Genomic DNA, 23,184 nt, shown 5'->3' on the forward strand with positions numbered 1-23,184 from the left:
TAGATTGTTCCTCAACACAAAACACACTCGAACCAACAGTTAACAACAAACCAGATTTCGCATAACAGAGATTTGTATACAAGCAATGCTACCACCAAATTAACGTGCACAACACAATAATAACAATGAATGACACACATACATTTTGGCTCCTACGGGCGCTATTCTAGAACGTACAAGGATGACAAACAAACAGAGCAGAGTAGAATCACTAGGGCTGATAGTTTCTTCAATATATTCAAAGTAACGCACCACTTTTGACCAGTAAAATTGGCCTTGTAAAAAATAATTCGTTAGATTACCCCGTTAGTGAAATAATAATGTTGCTAGCGTTATATATAACGGTGTTATTCCCAACACTTGTTGTTGATTCTTGGAAAATATTATTAGTGTTTTAGTTTCTAGTTCAACCAGTTCAGGGTGTCCCCTGCCCACTGCCCGAAGAAAGCTAGGATGGGCCCCAGCACCCCCGCGACCCTACTGAGGATAAGCGGTGCAGATAATGGATGGATGGATAGTTTGTAGTTTAAAGCTGAAATGTGGCAAGAGGACAAAGAGGTTTTGTTGGGGCAAATTCCTTCGCTAGGCACTGTATGTTAACGTGATCAATGAGTTTAAGTTTCAGTTTAAACTTAACACTTAGAGAAGCTTTCAAGGAAGCAACTCAAATACTGGTAAATACTAATCAAGGTAAAAAAAAATTATATCTGCAGATGCTCGTGCCCTGCATAGAATTTGTCTTTAGTTTCCAGTTAGCCCTCAACCCACACTGCTTCCTAACTGTTGACTGACGTACACCTTTTTATCACCACCCATCTCCACTTTCTTGCCCTGCCACGTTTTGTGCCCCTTTCTGCTCTCAGTCAATATAGGACAGATACAGTACCTAATCTGGGATTTCCGAGATCTTGCCTCAAAGAGGGATTTAGACATTAGTTGTTGAACAGATTAGTATCCAAGAGTGTTTTCCGGCAGACTGTCTGAGAACTTGGGTTCTTACTTCTGTCGCCCTCTCTGGTTTCAATACTTGCACTGTTCTCAGGCAGTCAGGAATCAAGAGAAGGCGGGAGTTCATAATCTGATTCCAAGATTTAAAGATTTAAAAGAGCCAGAATGGAGCGTCAAACGCCCTTGCGCACCTCTCATATGTTTTCAATCAGCGTTGGAAATAACGTACGCCGATATTTTTTTAGTACCGGATCGAACTAATTATTTTTTTACGTTTTAAAAGAGCTGTTACCGTAGCTGATAGTCAAAAGCGGTGCATTACTTTGGCTGCAGAACAGCAACGGCAGCGTGCATCCGCAAACCTCAGTGGCACAGTTTACTGCTCTCCTCCGAGTTGTTTACGTCACGTCTTTTCGAATCATGTCCCCATTCAAAAAAGTGACTACCATACAATTAGAAAGCGATTACGAATATAGCATTTACTTATGCCCCAAAAGAAAAGGTGATTGAGGGCTGGTGCTGCAATGGGCTCGTGTTGATTATGAACGAAATGTCCATTTGGAAGGGAACGAAGGGAGGCTTTTTCCTCTGAGACACCTTTTTTCTCTTATGATGGTCAATATGCATTTTTTTGTCAATTCTGTGGGGTTCACTTTAAATTTGTTGAGCCTAAAAAATGGTAAGATTATTTTGTAATGAGCGAGCACAGCTGAGTCACATCAGTAATCATGACAAATTACTTTTTAAAAGTAACATGCGCAACACTGTTTTCAATGCATAATATCTAAGAGATACCTGTATCACGGAAGATTCCTTCCCTTTCCACACAGGGAATCAGATCGTTAACTCCGCTAACTCCATGGATCTTGTCTTTTTACTTGTTGCAAGAGACAAAAACAAGTAGTGCAATATGAGGTTCCCTGAGGAAAAGATGGAACTGTACGACCCACTTTGTATTTTATTTTAGTATACCTCAAGTGGGCAGCGCAGTGGTTAGCGATTGTGCGGCACAGTTCATGTCATGGGATCCTGTCGTGGGTTCAAATCCAGCTCCAGACTTCCTGTGTGGAGTTTGTATGTTCTCCCCGTGCTTGCGTGGGTTTCCTCCGGGCACTCCGGTTTCCTCCCACATTCTAAAAACATGCATTTCAGGTGAATTGGCCGGTCTAAATTGTCCCTAGGTGTGAATGAGCGAATGAGTTGTCTGTCCCTGTGTGCCCTGCGATTGGCTGGCAACCAGTTCAGGGTGTCCCCTGCCCACTGCCTGGAGATGGCTGGGATGGGCCCCAGCCCCCCCGCGACCCTAATGAGGATAAGCGGTACGGCTAATGAGATGAGATGAGATACCTCAAGTGTACCTTTTCCCGTACTACATAGGAGACAGTATATTTTAAGTTTAATTTTGTGCAGTTCCACGGGCTGATTGCCTCTATGCTGCATCACATTGAACCTGTCAATTCTGAATAAGGATTATCGATCCAGTATTTAGAGCAGAGCTCAACATTCGTTATTATTTGAATGTTGATCTTTTAAATAAATAAAATACGTTGGACTTTTTAAAAAACTCTTATATTTGATGAAACGTAGAATGCAATTTTTTTTGGTCAAGGATTTTGCTTTGCTTTACTTTTTTCCCAAAATCACCGATTATACAACAATAAAGAGTTTTAACTATTTCTCTTGTGTTTAATGCCTTGGGACCAATTCCTACAATAATTTATAAATGCAGATCGTTAATTCTAGTGTCCTCTAACCCTGACCAATCATGCTCTGGGGTGGCTTTTCTTCACCACGAAGTGAAGATTATTAGAGTTGATCGACAAATTTGTGAAAAGATCTGAAAAATGCTGTGCACAAACGATCACAATCAAACCTTAAGGAAATTAAACTGTTTTGCTGAATGGGCAGGTTTTTCTGTTTCAAGATGTGCGAAACTTTGTGCAAAAGAATAACCCCAAAAGACTTGTGTCTGTAATCAATGCAAAGTGAGGTTCTACAAAGAATTAACTTAAAAGTGTCCAATACCTACTTTTCAGTATTGCTGTTGTAAATATAATGTAAAATGCTGAAATAATTTGGTTCCACCTCACCATTTAGTCTCATATGTTGGTGTTCTTTTTTTTTTTAGAAATTATTTTGAGTTTTTCATCTCTATGATTAAAGACTGAAATATGGCAATATGTCAAATACTTCTTGTCAAGGCACTGTATTCCAGCTTCATAAAAAGATGGAAGCGGAATGCAGGAGGCGGAAAAATAAGTGACCGGTGTCTACCAGACACCCAGGAGCCCCGTGTTTTGCACGAGTGCATGCGAGGTGGAAAGTGTTTGCAAGAGTAGATTCTGGAGTCAGATTTAAGGTCGATGGGAAATTAAATCGCTCGTCCTCTCGGAAACATCCTCATCAGTAGGGACTTTATATGGGTTCCTTTCTGACCACAAAACTCCAAGCCATGTCAAAAGACCACTATTGATTTGTCAATCAAAAAAAAATCGATGACTTGTAATTTATGTGAGTTCAATGGAGAACACAAACTCATGCAGCTGAGTGAACAGTATCCCTCGATCACACAGCAGAGTGGACTCTGCTGGTTATTTAAAGAAAGAGAAGCAGGTTTGGATCATTGGGTTACAGCCAAGTTGGGGTGCCCCGAGAGTTAGAAGGGAAGCAAATGGGGCGGGGTGGGGGTTGGGTGGTTCTATTTTTAGAACAATTCCTTAAACACTCCAAGCTTGTCATGAATATTTTCCACCATCCCGCAGAAGAGAATGTGCCCTCAAGTCTGACAGGTATGGATGGCCAAATCCTCAATTCGGCAGAATTCCCAGATCAACTCTACTCAAAATAAAGTGATTGTATTTAATGTGATGTTGTTTCGATCGATACCTATACTTTTTGCTTGAAAACATCCTGATCATTAGTAAATAGAAAACTTCCTCCCTTGAGTTAGTTTTGTAATTTCAATAAACAGCACAAACATTTTGTCACTGAAATAATTCCTTTTTCAAACAAATCAAATAACTTTATAAGTAATATGAAAAAAAAATGTAAATATTTCTATTGCGCCTGGTTCATAACAAAAGCCAAGAGAGTCAAACGGAAATACTAGCAAAGTAGCAAAAATACAAATGCAGAATAAAAATGTCAACGAGATGAGTAAAATATCCTCCATTGCGCAATACTTAAAAAATAATTCAGTAAGAAGCCTTTTTGGTTCTGTTGCCATAGTAACAATGGTTTTACAGGTTTTTGTTCAGGAATAGTAACAGCTTTGATAGCAGCTTGTTGCCTTCTGCAGGGTGAGCTGTGGTTTTTGTATGTGCATGTAAATTTATGGTGCTATCACAGTAGCAGACCTCTTTACCCCATAAATTACACCTGGCCCTGTCGTTTTCTGTAGTTGAAAAAAAAGTAAACACCGTGCTACACTTCTTGCTTGCCTGTATAATTTCTATCTTCTAGTAAGTGTGGGCAGATCGGTCTAACATTCTAAAACCCTCCTTTGCCCTCTCTTCTGCCTGACTGGCTGGCATGTCAGTAGACAGGTAGAGAGAGTCAGTTTAGCTTTGCGGCTGGATCCAGACTTTTTGTCTTGAGGCCGCCAGGAGCAGTCGAAGAATTTAAACGCAATTTTTTTAGCCTCCTATAGGTTTTCTGTATTGTATTATGCTATATCTTTCAGCGTACTAACCTACCTACTTATTGTAGGCCGGATTGAATAATCCAACAGGCAGGGTTTGACATGCCCGTTCTAAGGGATATACTTAGAGAGTTGCAAAAGCCGCTGAGTGAGAGAAAGAGAGGGGATGCGGAATCCATGCAGGGAAGCAGCGCTTTGAAAAAAAACTGATGGGAGGGCAAAGTATCGATCCAAGGACAATAGTATCCATCCGAACGAAGTACTTGCTTAGTATCGATGATCTGCCCACCCCTACTTGTCACCTTTCTGTTTTGGAATCAACGCTAAGACAGCACTGTCGCCTCACTTCCTACTGCTTATAGCAGCTAGCTTCACCTATTTCCTCTGTATGATGCAAAACACCTGCATCTACTTACAGACTGGATTCAAATTATAAAATGTACTCTGAAATATGGAAGCACATGTGTGCTTTACGATGGAAACTTCTTCTTTGTGCCCAACCTCAACAAAATGATAGCTACATTCCTTGAATAATACTCCCAGGTTTTACATTTCCAAACCCACTTATGAAAGAAATGATGACAAGCTAGTTCAAAGCAGGGTCATTTGGTTTCCTGAGGTATGACCATACAGGTTGCATTGTGATTTAAAGTAAAATACTTCTAGTTATTTTCAATCTCATTTGGGAATTTATTATCAGAAAACCCAAATGAAGATTCCATCATATACAAATTAAACAATTAGTAAATTCTCAATGATGGAAACATTCCGGGGGCCTTATGGGAAATGTTTTTGCAGTAGCCAGGGATTCTCGGAGATGAACAAGGACAGGCCAGCTAAATGAGTCATTCTTCAAGTGTTTTGCATCTCTTTAGTGGGCAGCTGCTCGGTGACCTTGCGAAAGACATGCAGCAATTGCTTTCTCAGTGAGTCCTGTTGTCGTACGATGTTCTATGTCCCGGGGCTAAGCAAACACTCTTTAAGTCACAACATTTCAAATTGTACATTTAATGCCATTGTCAGCTTTAGATATCAATAATCAAATTAGGCTGGCAGTGAACAAGAAAAATAGATTTCCATTAATCTTTGGTGGCAGCATTCAATTTTTATACAATTCAATTGGCCATAATTGAGATTAACACTAGATAAATAAATTACACAAATTGTAGCAAATTTACATGGGATCAAGGAGGGCACTCTGGAATTCTGACCTAAAAAGCGCTGTACGTAATTTGAAATTGTTCTACTTGCTGACGTCATCTTCTGGCTTAAATCCTTGCAGCCTCTGTCACAGTGCGGCGCGTGAAATCGTGTGGATTCCTTAGACGCTCTTGAATAAACTATTATTTTTTCATCTTTTTGGGAATGTGGCTTGGCATTTGTGCTGTATTTGAAACAGTTGTTTCTTACTTTCACCATTTTAATGCTACGGTAACAGCAATCAAGCATGAAATCCCACTACACTCCCAACCCTTACCCCTGTCCTCCTACCTCATGTGTTGCCAGTCCTCTAACAGCGTTGGTCAAAGTAAGTTTAAATCAGATAGGGATTTTTTTAAGGGCTCTTTGAATTCAGTTGGGCATTGTTAACACATACTTAATAGAGAAGTTATTATACACTATCATACACCTCAAACGATGCTCCCCAACTTCAATGTTATTGATTATATTTTATAACATTTCAGGCTAAAATATATTTTGGAGGCAGAAACTGGGAATGGAACCTGACAATCTGAATGATTTCCACCCCATATCCAATGTGTTCGATACTTTCAAAACTACTGGATTGCTCCATCATAACTCACCTCCAACATCATTTATTGTCCTTACGGCTTTATAACTTTTGCTAATATGGATTCAGTTCACATAACAGTACTGAAATAGCTCTCCTCATCGTATCCAAGACCTCCTCTTTGCACCAGACTCTGTATAATTGACCCCTTAATGTTCCGATTTCCACCACACTGAATCCATAAATTACAGTACTCCAATTCTTATACTTCCTCAGTTTCTTTGGGAATCTGTCAAGGTTTCGTTCACAGCCCCAAACTGTTTGCATATTTGTAACTCCTCTCTGCCAGATCACCTGCCACCATTGACTTAAATTTCACTGCTATGCCGACAACACCCAGCTTTACATCCCCCCAAATTCATTACCCTAGCTATGCCATCCACCAAGCCAAATACTAATACCCTTACCAATATTATAAACTGAATGGACAAAAAAGTGTCTTAAATTTAACAGCAACAAAACTCAACTTCTTATTAGATAAAAATCTCTCCTCCCCTCGAATCATATGTTCTCTATTGATGGTCACAAAGTGATCCCCTCACCTATTGTCCGCAACCGTGGTGTTATAAGTCTGGTAAGCGGAACAGTTCCCTTAAAACAAGGAATAATTGGTTTTGAGACAGTTTCTTCCCCATGGCTAGCACAACCCTAAACAAGCACACAACACTGTAAAAAATATCTATCTTGCCTATGCAGAAAAATGAGTATTCATATTTTATCGAATTACAGTGACATAACAATATCTGTTGGAGTTTTAGAAATCAAATGAAGGAGGTTTTTGGGAACAGTTGTGTCTAAATCACTGTTTGAAACAATTGTAATCGAAAAGGGATCTCACATATTCAAAATGGAGATACGGGAACGCACAACATTTGAAAGTCCCATTTGTCAACTGCACGAGAATCTTTACTAATGTACACCCAACTGGTGACAAAACCCCCGCGGCCCTACTAGGGATAAGAGGTGCAGAAAATGGATGATGGACGGTGACAACAGATCCTTAGAAAACAATTTATAGTACTGATGCTGACCAACCTTCATGAAGTACTGTCCACTCAATCTTACGCAAGTGTCAAATTTTAGGACTTGAAGATATGATATTTCATGTTTTTATTCAATTTGATATATAACATAAATAAGAACTCATTTGCATAGACTCACTCACACAATTTATTGGGGAAGGATGAGGAGGTTGCGCACACTCAATCCGGGGATCGATGGTCGTGGAATGGATTAGAGGTCCAAATAAAAGAAAAGTTGTCCAAAACACAAACAGGCCAGACCAAAAACAAAGCAGGGTCAAACGCAGGCAAAATTACAAACTAGGCACTTCTCAGAATAAAACAGAACTTGCAGGAATCTCACCAAAGTTTAACAGGTATAGCAAGGTTTAACAAACGATCTGGCAAAGCACATTTCAAAAGAGCGCGTTTAAGTACCCACAGAAGTAATCAGTCAACGCGAGTCAGCCGGTGTCAATGGGCAGGGCCAGCTGGGCGCCATGGCAACCGTGCAAGACATGACAATAAGTTCAGATTACGCAAATTACTAAATCACTGCATTTGTTTGTTGTTTGTAGTTGTGTTCATTTCAAAGACTAAAATGTATTAATAATTGTACCATTTTAAATATTCCCTGCGATAGGTTGGATGGGCTCTGACCCTGGTGAGGACAAGCGGCTGAAAAATGAATTATACATATAATCCGATTGAAGCCTTTATGGTTTGATTCAAACAAATGTTAACTGTATGTTTAGACATGTATTTTTATTTTCCCTCTGCATAGCCAAATTAAGAAACAAAAACCTATGGGGTAGCCCTCTATAAGTTAGAGGGATGAGTCATGTGAGCTTGCGTGGAATTACCTAACACCCACAATATATATGTCTGCGGTTATGTATTATTTGCCTTCAGCAGACTGTGCACCTGCCAAGCCAGGCAAGATAGAGTAATATAGAAATATTTTAAAGAGATTTGGAAAATGAATGGAATAAATGCCCTATATGATGAATAGATAAATTTTCTGTTAACACATTTACAGAGGAAATGGAACTTTCCTGCCTACTTCTTTTGCTGTATTATAGTGCTATCACAAATCATCAAAATGGCTGTCCATAGTTTATGCTGGACCAAGAGCAAAAAAATAAGATGCATATGGATAACAATGGGGGCTAAATTTCTCATGTATTATCTTCTTTTGTCTCGAAATAGCAATACCAGATATAGGCAGATATAGGATTGTGGTGGTAAGAAAATCTGGAGCAGAAATATCCCAAGGCATTATTCTTTTTTTCACAAAATATATTTGCTGTGATTGTGAAGTTTTCATGATTTTATGGGTCATTTTCTTTACAATTGTTTCCTTTTGTGATTTTTTTTTCTGTAATAGATGAAGACCAACAGAAATAAAGGTGAACGTTTGAAATGAAATGTCTTTATTTTATCTCATCTCATCTCATTAGCCGGACCGCTTATCCTCACTAGGGTCGCGGGGGTGCTGGAGCCCATCCCAGCAATCATCGGGCAGTGGGCAGAGGACACCCTGAACTGGTTGCCAGGGACAGACAACTCACTCGCTCATTCACTCCTAGGGACAATTTGGACCGCCCAATCCACCTGAAATGCATGTCTTTGTAATGTGGGAGGAAACCGGAGTGCCCGGAGGAAACCCACACAAGCACGGGGAGAACATACAAACTCCACACAGTAAGTCCGGTAGCTGGAATTGAACCCACACAGGAGGTTCCCAAGACCTTAGAACTGTGCCGCACACGCGCTAACCACTGCGCCGTGCTGCCGTTTTTTATTTTATATTATTTATTATTCTTGAACTAATCTTTTGAACAAAAAACGTGTTGTGCAACTCTGAGGTATTCGGCTGAACAAAAAAAAACAATAAACATTAAGATTATGTCACAGTTGCCCATTGCCCTCACTTGGGCCCGGCCATTTGGCGCACACTGCTTCTCGTTGCCTGATTGGCTTCCCTTCTATTCAAACTCAGTGCTTTCATTCACTTCTTGTCAGTCCGTCTATGAACCTCTGCACTTGCAAGGGTTTTTTAATTTTGACTTTTTTCGGTATCCTGCTCCAGTCTCCAGTATCTGATATCGATCCCGTCTGTCTCTTCCTGTCTGATATCTTGCTCCAGTCTCCAGTATCTTGTATCGATCCCGCCTGTCTCGTCCTGTCCGGTATCTTGCTCTTGTATCCAGTATCAATCCCGTCTGTCCTATCCTGTCCAGTATCCTGCTCGTGTAACCAGTATCCGGTAATGATAGATTTAAACTGTAAATATGTTATTCTACTGTTGTTTATCTTCTTTGCATACTGTGTGCCATTCTTGCTTGTGTTTGCAGAAGGAGGAAACAGGATGTTCACTAAACAGCCGACACCTAGCTGCGGCCAGATAAGGGAGCTGAGTGTGACACTCAGCTCCTCTCTGACCGCAGGCTCGCCTAGTTCCCTTCACTATAGAATATGCTGACGATAACATGTTGTTGTGTAAACAGGTCTCAATTGTTTTTTTGTCACTCCCCCTCCCTTTAGCAGAAGAGACCTGATGTAAACTAGGGCGTTCCTAACACAATAAAAAGGCAAGGACGATGGAGACTTTTTCAGAGTGACTTCAGTAGACTGTAAGGGCAGTCTCTGGTCATTTTCCTTGCAAGTAAAGCTATACTCATGTCTCTGTGTCTTCTTTGAGTGCAGGTTTTATTATAAGTGTTGGGGTTAACCTAACAGGTAATCAATCCCGTCTGTCCCCTCCTGTCCGGTATCTTGCTGTTGTATCCGGTATCGATCCCGTCTGTCCTGTCCTGTCCGGTATCTGCTCGTATATCCTGTATCTGGTATCGATCCTGTCTGTCCTGTCCGGTTTCGATCTCTTCTGCCCAGCGATCGCAGAATCGCTGGGGTTTGTGTTCCCGCGCATGACTGCCCCGTTCCCGTAAAATAAAGCTTGTGTGAAAACTTTACGCATCTGGGTCCTCCGTCTGTTCAGGATCTGACAAATTACAACAAACGATATCCCTGATGTTCAAAGGTACTTTTTTTGTGGGGGGAAGTGCAACTGCATTTGTCCCGCTTGTATCATTTATTTGGCCCACAGCCCCTTCTCTTTGCTAGCTACTTATGCAGTAGTTCATTGGATTTTAACCACCACGGTTAATCATCAGAAGACCCTGCGAGTCAATTAAAATTGCTACAAAGGTGAGCTATGGGGTCGCGACGTTGATCGCCAAGCATTGCAAAACTTTCAAACAATGCAAGGCTGAATAGTAGGCCCTCACACATCTTCAGCTTAACAAATCTGGCATGCTTTCTGAAAAGTTTGGATACCCCTGGAATTAAAACTAAAAGCAAAATTGCATTACAGTATGCGATAGTAAAGTAAAAATATTGTTATTATAATAGCTACTCTTTCCATATTCTATATTATCCTGAAAATTCATGGAGACAGCAATGATGACAATGATGACGGTGAATATAGTGATGGTGATAACAATGATGATGATGATGAAGTGACTCTGCATCCACAAAACCAATGTAAATATGTATATTCATGAGGTGTTTCTTACATGTAAATACACAAGACATTTATCTGTAAGACTACATTATTAAGGAAATCTGGAGAGCAGGATTAAATAAGCATATGTTTCTTCTTGTTCCTTTTTGGACATGTACTTTAAAATTTTGTTTTTTTGACATGTTGTTTTGTTTTGTTTTGTTCGAAATAAAGTTTTATTCTTTCATTGATATTAAAAGAAGTAGCCTTCATCTTTTAAAAAGATGAATTTATGTCCTAGTAGTATAATTATAGCACCCTTTAGGGCAGAGGTCTCAAACTCACGGGCCATCCATGGATCAAGAGGATGGTTTGGGGCCCCCGCCATAGTATAAGAGCTTAATGTTTGTTCAACCTGCGAAAGGTTAATATGGATGCTAATAAGTTAGGCAGGGCTCAAAACTCCCACACTAACGTTTGAGATCGGTGTCAGTCTGCCCTTCAATACAATTGTTTGAACATATTAGCTAGCCAATAGCTAATAGCAAAATATTGCATTCAAATTCAAATGTGAAAGGAGGGGCTGCTTGGGTGGTCGAAGAAGACTGTGACTGCTGTTGAACTGAAGCTTAAAGGACATTGGATGCATCTTACATGTAACTTTTGATGAGTTTCTGCCTGTGAAAACCCGATGCGGCCCAACCTCACTCAGAGCCTAGATCCAGTGGCCCCCATGTAAATTGAGTGTGAGACCCCTGTCTAGTGCCTAGTTTGTTAAATCAGTTCAATTTCAATTAATAGTTTTCTAAGAATGGTTTGGGCACTGCAATTTTATTACTGCCGAAAATCAGTCATACCAACAAACTGTCACGGTTGCCGTGGCGCCGGGTTCTTTCATGGTTGCCACGGCGCCCAATTCGCCCCGCCCATGGACACAGGCTGAGATGCGTTGACTGATTGCTCCTTGGGAGTACTTAAACGCGGTCTTTTGAGACGTTAGTTGTCTGAGCGACTGTGAAACTTCTGCAAGACTCCTGTTAAACCCTGTGAAATGCTTAGTTCTGTGAATTTGCCTGCGTTTGATCCTGTTTTATTTTTGGCCTGATTTGTTTGATTTTGACCACTCTTTTATTTGGATTTCAATCCTCTTCCGCGACCATCGATCGAGTGTGCGCGCATTCCTCCTCTCCCAAATAAATTGTGAGTACGTTACGCTAATGGGTTCTCCATTCCCGTTTCCTGCCCTGGTCCATGACAGAACGCTCAGACCACAACATAAACCCAGCGAACGTTCACACAAGCGCGGATTAGGGAGAGTTAGAAACTCCCGCCGCCCTGCAGCAGTTGCACCGGACTGAGGGCGAGGTCTGGCGATCGCCCAGTGACATCACCGCCCTTCAACTGCAGGTCGAGTGAAATCAACGGAGCATACAGCGCCAGACGGAGCAATTAGCTCAGCGGAGTTCCTGTCGCGTCAGCTCAAATTGCTCCTGTCGGCAACGGCCCCGCCTTCCGGGGCCTCTTCTCCTGACGCGCCGTTACCTTTCCTGCCCATTCGAACCTTGGCCCTGCCCGCCATGGCAATTGCTGTGCCTCGAATGGGGTTTCCGGGAAGGTTGGGCGCCAAGGTGTTCGAGATCCCGTTGGCCTCAACGGCGCGCCTGTTGGCCAACCTTCCATACCCGCCTGTCAGTCAGACTCCGCTGATCGCCAGTCTGACTCCGCTGATCGCCAGTCTGACTCCGCTGATCGCCTGTCTGACTCCTCGGCTCGCCACTCCGATTCGTCTGCCCGCTACTCCGATTCGTCTACCCACCACTCCGATTCATCTGCCCGCCACTCCGATTCGTCTGCTCGCCACTCCGATTCGTCTGCCTGCCACTCCGATTTGTCTGCCCGCCACTCCGATTCGTCTGCTCGCCACTCCGATTCATCTGCTAGCCTGTCCGACTCTCCAGCTCGCCAGTCCGACTCTTCCGACTCGTCCGACTCTCCCGCAACGCCCGATCTGGGTAGGGTTACTTTAACTTGAATACTTTCAATTACTTTTGGATTACTCCAATACCAAATATGCTAATAAAAGACAAAAGAAACTAAATAAGAACAAAATTACTAAATTTTGTGCAGGCTTGGGGAGTAACGGAATACATGGAACAGCAAAAATGATGTTGGCAAGCTGTTTGGATTTATTTTCATTTTGTTTCAGTCGCATTTTATATTAGTTTTGCCTGAGATCAAAGAGATCAAAGCCAGGAGAGAAAGCTTACCACGTGTTGTGAGTCATAATTTTATTTATATTTAGTTTATTTTGTCTTTTATTAGCATATTTGGTATTGGAGTTCTCCAAAAGTAATTGAAAGTAATCAAGTTAAGGTAACCCTACCCAACCCTGCATTTAGCTAATCATGTTTCAGCCACGTTTCAGAAATCTACCAGGAGGCCTTCACAATCAGCTTTAAAGGCCCCAAGAAATATAATTAGTGATAACAAAGCTGTTGTTTTAGCAAGTCAGATTCTGAGTTGAAGATCCAGTGCTTGCAAGAAGGCATAACGAAACGTCAGCGGTTTCACAAAGTACGAGTGACTAGGGGGCTGTAATGGAAGTATAGAGAAAATGTAACGAAAAAAATCTCTGTGTCCACTGCTTCTGTCCAACTGACTTTTTCAGCTCCAAATTGAATAAAAACTAATGCCTGGAAAGGCTCTACTTTCAGCATTATTTTGGATGTCCAAAGATAAGTACATCTTGATGGACCTGAAATGCATAGAGAATCTGCACAACAGAGTAACTAAAAATCTCCTTGAAGAAAGAGAGGGATTTTGGATTTTGTTCACAAATTTAAATGATTTTTGTGAGTAAAAGATGGCTATATTCCTAAACAATAGTGATTTTTTAGGTTACTATTGATGCTTTTTTATGTGTTGCAGCTGTAGCTGCAGGAAATATTTTATAGTCATAAGATAGTCATTAGAGTGCCCCATTAGGACAGTTGAGGTGCCTGCAGACCTGTTCTGAAAATATCTCACCAGTGCTGGGTCATTGTTATTTTCTATTATCCTTTTATTGGTTGAGTGAGTCTATTTAACCCTGTTTTTAGTCATTCATCTGGTAATAAACTTGAAGCATGATACTAATATCATAAGTTGATATTTTAGAAGTTCATATAAATAAATTCCAGATCATTGGATTCATGGAGAAAAACAATCTGTTCAAGTATTGATGATTATTTTTAGAATGTGAATCTTTTCAAGTACAAACAAATTTATTCATCTTTTTATTGATTTATTTTTCAGGAAATAGAACAAACTAAATTAAAATTCATGCGTTATACCACGCGAGTGAGCAAAAATGTGCATTTTGTTTTAGCCAGATATCTGGCTACCTTTTTAGCTAGTTAGCAAGCAATCTGGCTAGCTTTTCATATTTTTTCCATTCTATTCTAGTTTTTTTTTTACCTTTCTATCTGGCTATTTAGTTGACTTTGTATTCATTTATTTAGCTATCAATCTCCTTTTAGTTTTCTAGCTAAATTGCTATTTGAGAAATTCATATCAAACTGGGTGCCCTTTGTGCTAATTAGTAACAAAAAAAAAGTTAGAGACCTGAGCAGCACACAATACAGCGACATCTAAAAGTCAAACGTTAAACAATGTCCAGTCATGTACCACAGAATCAAGTCTTAACCATCAGGATAAAATGAAATACCTCCATGAGCAAAGGGCTATCATCCAGCCTACTATTCTAATAGAAACAATGGGCAATTACCATTGAGTCTGTAAAAGTCGGTCCAAGCTGCAAATGAGAATCTATTTATGGGGCACTTCCCCATCCCGTTAGTCACATTTTAAGTGTCTTTTTATAGGATATACTCTCATTCGGTTTTTTTTTGTTTTTGTTTTTTTTTATCATTCTTTTTTAGAGGAGTACATGTAATATCAGCAGGACCGGGGGTTCTCTCATATTACACTTAGTGAAGCCCCAGAGGTGGTTTCACATTTCCAAATAGCACAATGTGCAAAACGCTTCGTCACTGTAAAGGTCGGAGTTCACCTATACATGCTGACAGACCAAAACGATTTCAGGATTCATACATAGCCAAATTCAACCACTTTGAAATACTTTTTCTACGCCTATTTTTCAATTTCTCCAGTACCATTTAAAAAAAGATATCCAGTGTGAATCTTGTGTTTTGCTGCTCCATAAGTATATCTGCGATTTACATATGTGATTTTTAATCTAGTGTGTGCATTTTTTAAAATGTATGATTTTTAGGTCTTGCGTAGATCCCGAATATATTCGTGGATCTGAACAACTTGTTTTTCAATATCATTTAGACCAATCCTCCCCCACGTAAGAGTTGGGTAAAAACAGTAATTTGTACCTTACATTTTCAGTTTCAGGAAGTTTTTCCCAAACCAGTTTGCCAATGGGAAACGCTACCTTAATTTATTTTATGGCCCATCATAAAAGTCCATAATTGATATGTAATCCTTGCACTAATACACATTTTAAAGTACCCTGTTAACAACAATGACAAATTTACATGCACTTCACCTACAATTCAAGCACTTTCCAATCCTTGAAAACACAACATAAAAATGTAAGCATTTTCTAGGGATCACAAGCACCTATACAAACCCCGGATTAACAGTAGCTTCAAGCTCCTACCTGACGAGCCGAGGAAGTATCGCTCCAGGGCCGACCCGAAGCCGGAAGGATTTTCTTTGAGATCGCTGACAACGAAGGGCTGCATGGTGACGTTTTGATCATTGATAGGCCATGTCTGACCGTTGACGATGGCGCCGCCGTACCAGGATACGTTCGTCATTGAGAAACAGTCCTGAAAGGGCCAAAAAGTTGTCATGGGTGAAGAATCAGGGGCGAAAATGTTTTTTTTTTTTTTCAATTTAATAAGAATTTGAAATGAGAGTTGTGCGTGTTTTTGGTGCCAAAAGAACATGACGAAAATCAAAATTACAAAATTTGAACAACTAAAAGTATTACACAGCTTTTTCTTCGTCAAAAGTCATGCAAGCATTTTATTTTAACAAACAAAATGAGAGAAGATTGCATTTGACTGCATGGAGTAGTCAGTGGTCGGGAGCTACAGTACCCAATTGAGCCGCCAGAGGGTGTTTGAACCCAAACGAAAGCAGACCACACGACAGCAGATTTATTGATCAGTTTATTGATCTTGCTGGTATTTATTGGTGGTGCCCTGACACGGAACCTAGCTAAAGACACTCGCGGAAGGCCTAAAATACAACTGTGTTACTTTCATGAAAATTGTTTCAGCTGTTTCGGAGCCTAGATGTCACATACAAACATACACACAAAGAATTCCGTATTTAGTTTAGAGAGATTATAAACTGAATACCTTGATCAAAGGAGATCGCCGGCTTGCGATACCGTAACAGAGGCAATAACATTATAAAGAACTCCGTTTACCTCGGCCACCCCCTCTTTGAACTGTTGCCCTCTGGTAGCCACTAGACGGTCCCTTAAAACTAACAGGCTCAGAGATTTTTTTTTTCCTCAAGGCCATCGCAATCCTAGACAAGAATGCAAGACTGTCAAAAATTTATATCTTGGCAATTGCACGGAAAAATAGATACTGTATAGGAAATGTGTTTTTGCATTTTATTGAGGAATTTTCTTGCTGCTAAATGTAATCACACCACTTTTCATTGCACTATTATTACCATGGACTATTTTTCATTGAAAAATTATTACGATGTACTTAGGACTTTGACAAATCTCCCAGCACTACTTTGGAAATATTTTGGCGTATTTATGCTAACATTCTTTGTAATAAGGATTTCCAATGTGGTACCCGAGGGCACCAAGTAGCCCCTTAACACCAGCTCAGTAGCCGGTGGACTAGTTCTGAAAATATATCATGGGTTATTGTGATTTTCTAAAAAATATTTTTTAACTGGTGTATTGTTAAGTAGTTGAGCCTATTTTTAACTCCAGTAATTAAAACTTGGGGTGGATGAAACCAGAATCTTGTGTTTTCAGGTTGAAAAGTGGTCCTATTTTTTAAGTTGTGACTGGTTCAAAACTTGAGTATTAAGTTAAGCAAATGTTTCTAAAGATCCCAAAAAGCTATCTAAGTTTGCTAGCACTAGCATTGCTGTATAGTCGACCCCTACTTTGGCACATCAAACCCTTTTGGGGTTTCTTCGACAGTAAGCCTAACTGACATGGCATGCAGAAAGTAAGTGATGTAGGATATGGTATCATCTCTGAAGAGCGGTAGGACACCAACAGCAACCAGATGATGAAGTTGCATTATCTGAGTCAGACCAGGAGGCTTCGTATGCTATTGGTATCTAAGGAAAGCATCTATCTTACTTACTATATGTTAAGGCAGGGGTCGGGAACCTTTTTGGGCCTAAAGAGCCAAAAAAGCAAAACCGCCAATCCTGCTTTCTGGAGAAAAAAATAATTATTTAGCACATTTTAGTTCACTGGGTGATGTTTGATGATTTGACAAAATCTATGAAATAATAAAAATATTGCCAGAACCTTTGTCCCATATAAGTATACCACTTAGAATTTGTCTCCTGCCCTCAATTACTTAAAAGTGTGGAGGCTCATTTTAACCGTCATTTTTGCCCTAGATAATGGTTTCATAACAAGGTTCTCGCAAAGTTCTTTTGTAAAATGTTCACAAAACACTACCAACCTTCAGTGCAGACGCCGCTGGGCGAGGAGAAGGAGTGTGCCCGCCCTGCTTATATCTCCACCCTATTCCTAATGCTCTGGGTGCTTTGCCTGAGCTTCTAGGTGTTTAAAGTTTGCTGTATGGCTTTTCATCATAAAGTGTCTCAACAATGAACATAGCTTGCTTGATGAGCTTCCATATAAAGGATTTTGTAGGTGTGACACCTTGACTGTAAACTTTAGTTAAAAGTGTGTCATATATATATATATATATATATATATATATATATATATATATGTAGTCAGCACGGCGGCGCAGTGGTTAGCGGTTAGCGCGTGTGCGGCACAGTTCTGAGGTCGTGGGAACCTCCTGAGTGGGTTCAAATCCAGCTCCCGGCCTTACTGTGCGGAGTTTGTATGTTCTCCCCGTGCTTGCGTGGGTTTCCTCCGGGCACTCCGTTTTCCTCCCACATTCCAAAAACATGCATTTCAGGTGAATTGGCCGGTCCAAATTGTCCCTAGGTGTGAGTGAGCGAGTGAGTTGTCTGTCCCCGTGTGCCCTGCGATTGGCTGGCAACCAGTCCAGGGTGTCCCCTGCCCACTGCCCGATGATTGCTGGGATGGGCTCCAGCATCCCCGCGACCCTACTGAGGATAAGCGGTGCAGCTGATGAGATGATATATATATATATATATATATATATATATATATATATATATATACTGGAGCAAACGCTATACAAAATCAGTATTGCCGCGGTTTCACATGTGTGATAATCTGTTCTGTAACGACACATTAACTAATTAAGCAAGTTTTATTTTATCTCTGAGCCATATGTACTCATGAAAAGAGCCATAAATTGCTTGCAAGCCATAAGTTCCCAACCTTTAACCGTAATTAACATGGTAATAACATATAAACAACATAGTTCTAACACAGGGGTCGGCATCCTTTTTGACTCAAAGAGCCATAAAAGCAAAATATATTAATTTTATTTTGGGAACGAGCCACACCATATATTATGAGACAAATGTACTAAATTGCTAAACCCGCGCCTCAGACAAAAGCTTAGTCTTCAGCACATTTATTTTTGATGATTTGAATAAAAATTATGAAAAGAGAATAATGCCAGAGCCCGTGTCCCAAAATCAACAAAGATACCACTTTTAACCTGCTTCTTTTTTGCAATTACTCAAGATCGGTTAAACTCATTTTGACCCTTTCTTTCATACATATTGGTTTCAAAACCAGATGCAGGCAGTTATTTTGTGAAAACGTCACAACATTCTGCAAACAGGGAGCCTGATGTGCTTACCTTTGGCGCAAGACGGCGTAGGGCGAGAGATGGGAGGGAGTGCTTGCACTTTTTGCATAGCTCCACCATTCCCTCCCACTCACCCAATCAAATAACTTTAAATTCTCTTCCGGTGTTTTGGCGTATTTACAGTTTGTTCTGTGGTTTTCATCCTAAGGTATCTGAACACTGAACACAGATTATATAGTGAGCTTTTATATAAAAGATTCTTTAGGTGTTTTGGCGTATTTACAGTTTGTTCTGTGGTTTTCATCATAAGATATCTGTACACTGAACACAGATTATATAGTAAGCTTTTATATAAAGGATTCTTTAGCGTACAGCCAAAACAAGTTTTTTTTTTTGGTTGTTTTTTGTGTGGCACCTTGACTGTAAATTGTAGTGAAAAACGTGCCCTATGTATTCTGCGAAGTACTGCCTTATCATTCAGCTTTGGTTTGGCTTTGCGTGTATCTGAACAGGATTAATGGCTCAAGTTTTGAACCGGAGGGAAAAATTGCATGCAATTTTGGATTCAACATGGCGGCGCATGGATGCATGCATGCGGCTCGTTGCTCTCCAGCTAATCTTCTATTTATTGCCGTTCTCTTGTCTTTTTTGCTTTCACTTTTGGACACATGTGTGGCCAAAAATACTTACAGTAGGGACAAACTTATTCGGTTGGGTGGACGTCTAAATTTCGACTTTTCGGGCACTTTTTATACCGCCTATGATATACCGAGCGAACTTCAAAGAGATCCGGCATCCTTGTGGACAGCTATTCCTCCTAATAAACGACGACAATGGTGCCGTAAGGACAGAAAACAGAAGCGTGGTTGCCGTGCAGGTAGATGTGTGAAGCGTGCGAAGTCTAAGGAGCAAGAAGGACGCGAGGATGTAACTAATTCCACCATTCATTCCTCGCCGGACAACCGAAGATCTCTACAAAGACTACAAAGACTTCAGCTAAGTCAAATGATTCAGCAAAGCTAAAATTTGGTCTTTTAAATATTAGATCGCTTGCTCCTAAAGCTTTACTTCTTGATAACATTATTCGTGATTATAAACTTAACTGTATGGGTCTTTGTGAAACTTGGTTACGTCCGGATGAGTATTTAGCGCTAAATTATGCTTTACCCCCTCACTACGCGAGTAGCCATGTAGCACGCACGTTGAAAAAGGGTGGCGGTGTCGCGCTCATTTCTGAAAAATCGCTCAAATTAAATCTTCGTACCTCTAATAATTACAAGGCGTTTGAGGCTCTTGTGATGCGGTCCTCTCTATTGTCAATTTATGTAATAACTATCTATCGCGCACCTGGGCCATACACAACTTTCTTAGACGAATTTGCTGAACTTTTGTCTGAACTATTAACCTATGCAGACAAAATTATAATGATGGGGGACTTTAACATTCATATGAACTCCCCACTCAGTTCACTTACTATTGCGTTTAGGTCGCTAATTGATGCATTTGGTTTTAATCAACTGGTTGATTTGCCAACCCATAAAGATGGGAACACGCTAAACTTGATTCTGACTCGAGGAGTTTTAACCTCAAACATTATGGTGTTACGGTGTACTACCGTTATCTCAGATCATTATTTAGTTACATTTGAGGTGCTAGCTAAATGTAGTGTTAAAAAAGCTGAAGGATTTAGCGGACGCAATATAAGCACTGGCACAGTTTCTGAGCTCTTTGAACTCCTCCCTGGAGCAGTTGCATCCTTTCCTTCATACAATGGCTCGATTGACTCACTCATGAATGAGTTCAATACCACCCTGACTAGTGTCCTGGATTCAATAGCGCCCATAAAGCTAAAATCACGTCCTAAAAGACGCACGCCTTGGTTTACTGATGAAACTAGAACCCTTAAACAAGAATGCAGGAAATTGGAAAGAAAATGGCGCGCTACCAAGCTTGAGGTTTTCCATCAAACCTGGTGTGACAGCTTGTTAAAGTATAAAGCCGCCCTTGCCTCTGCAAAATCGGCCTACCTTTCGAAGGTGATTGCGTCTAAAAAGAACAATCCCAAAGCCCTTTTTGACACTGTAGCATCGCTTACAAGGCAACAGACTATCGCAGATAGTTCGACGCACTCTGCTCATGACTTAATGGTCTTCTTTACTAAGAAGATTCAATGCATACAGGAAGAAATTGCTAAAGAAATTATTAATACCACACATATTAAAGGGCTGAAATCTACAGATGCACGACAGGGTGGCTGTCCTGGGAAATTGTCCAGTTTTAGTGAACTGTCACTTGATGATCTCAAACAGGTGGTGAATGCGGCCAAACCGACAACTTGCCAGTTCGACCCGCTCCCAGGTTCACTTATTAAAAGTCTTTTTGGCGTCCTTGGACCTTCAGTTCTAAATATTATAAACATATCACTCTCCTCAGGTGTAGTTCCAGCAGCTTTTAAGTCCGCCGTTATTAAACCCACACTGAAACGACCCAACCTTGATCCAGAAATCTTAAGTAATTATAGACCTGTGTCAAACCAAACCTTTCCTCTCTAAAGTACTTGAAAAAGTAGTGGCACAGCAGCTGAATGTTTTCATATCCGAGAATAACATTTTTGAATCCATGCAATCAGGATTCAGGGCTAACCACTCTACTGAGACAGCTCTGATTAAGGTAACAAATGATCTCGTACTGGCAATGGATTCTGGCGCTTCATCACTTTTGCTGCTGCTGGATCTTAGTGCTGCTTTTGACACAGTGCACCACAATTTCCTACTAGAAGGGTTGGAAAAATGGATTGGTCTCTCAGGAACCGTCCTCTCGTGGTTCAGATCCTACCTCTCAGATAGGACGCACTGTGTTAAATATGGTGAAATGACATCTGAGCCCTTTAATGTTACCTGCTGTGAACATTGACAAATGTCACATCACACAGAGTGACTCAGTTAAAAATTTAGGTGTCATATTTGACCCTGATCTATCCTTTGAAATGCATGTAAAGAACTAGAACCACATTCTTCCATCTTCGTAACATTGCTAAAATCCGTTCTATACTGTCTCAGTCTGATGCGGAAATTATAATTCATGCATTTGTTACCTCCCGTCTCGATTACTGTAATGCACTACTCTCTGGTCTCCCGAAGTCTAGAATCAAGTCTCTTCAGCTGGTACAAAATGCCGCAGCGAGGCTTTTAACTAGGACAAAAAAGTACGATCACATAACACAGATTTTGGCTAACCTGCATTGGCTCCCAGTTAGCCATAGATGTGATTTCAAGGTTCTCTTAGTATTATACAAAATCATACATGGACTTGCTCCCTTTTATCTTTCAGATCTGATTTCCCCCTATGTCCTGCCTACGATCTGAGAGTGCCGGTCTTCTGGTGATCCCAAGAGCAAAGAAGTGTTCTGCTGGTTCGAGAGCGTTCTCCATCCGGGCACCGGTGCTGTGGAATGCTCTTCCCCCTGAGATCCGATCTGCAACCTCAGTGGAAATGTTTAAATCTAAACTTAAAACTCACTTCTACTCCATAGCATATGAATAACCTACTCTTCTCGTCGGCTGAAAAATAGTCTGTGTAATATAGTGTAATAATCTGTGAAGCCCTTTGAGACTCTTCGTGATTTAGGGCTATACAAATAAAAATGACTTGACCTGTCTCTGAGCCACAGGTACTCATAGAAAGAGCCATATATGGCTCGCGAGCCATAGGTTCCCGACCCCTGTTCTCACATGTTATTTTAGAAATGAAGGCTAGACAGGTAGCTCTTTGTGCCAATCAGTAACAAAAAGTAGTTCTCAGCTTCAAAAGTTTGGTGACCCCTGCTTTATATCTTTTTTTTTTCAGTTTTAGTCTTTAGCACGTGATTATCCTTGGGTGCCATGTCTAATCCACTTGCAAACAATGTTCACTATACCAATGACAATAGAGACAAATCTCATTAAATTCTAAAAAAAGTTGTAGGAGCACCAGTTCCCATGGTGTGTCTTAGGCAAGTACAGCCTGGTGGGGCCTCCGTAGGCTGTTTCTTCTGGGTAGGGGTCTGCTACTCCACACAAAAACATATAGTACTGTTTTCCAAGGTTAATAGAAGAAAGAGCAGCCTCTCGAGATGACTAAGATACACTTTTAATCATCTGGTTGCTGTTGTTTTAAAGCACGAAAAAGCTAGTATAGAACTCCAAACCCTGTTTTAGGCGTGTTGCCAATTGGTCAGCTGAGTGGCACCCTGCAGGATTTGGAAAATTTTGTGTTCAAAATAATATTGTGAGCCCGTGCAATCACGCCACATGACAGGGAGTTATGGCGGGTACAGATTAACCAAGTAATCGTGAGGTGTGTATAAGAATAAGCCGAGAGAAAGT

General features: G+C 40.6%; 1 protein-coding gene across 2 annotated transcripts in view; it reads right to left on the minus strand.

Moving 5' to 3' along the window:
- LOC148363280 (SITS-binding protein) overlaps window positions 1-23,184 on the minus strand; it is a 61,852-nt gene that overhangs the window by 35,433 nt on the left and 3,235 nt on the right. For both annotated transcript variants that reach the window (XM_088340903.1, XM_088340902.1), the window contains one exon: window positions 15,556-15,727. In XM_088340903.1, the coding sequence (XP_088197029.1) occupies window positions 15,556-15,727 (172 nt within the window). The remainder of the gene's footprint in view (window positions 1-15,555; window positions 15,728-23,184) is intronic.

The sequence above is a fragment of the Urocampus carinirostris genome, chromosome 7 (assembly GCF_059441175.1).
Source record: "Urocampus carinirostris isolate Australia breed hairy pipefish chromosome 7, RoL_Ucar_1.0, whole genome shotgun sequence".
NCBI classification, from domain to species: domain Eukaryota; kingdom Metazoa; phylum Chordata; class Actinopteri; order Syngnathiformes; family Syngnathidae; genus Urocampus; species Urocampus carinirostris.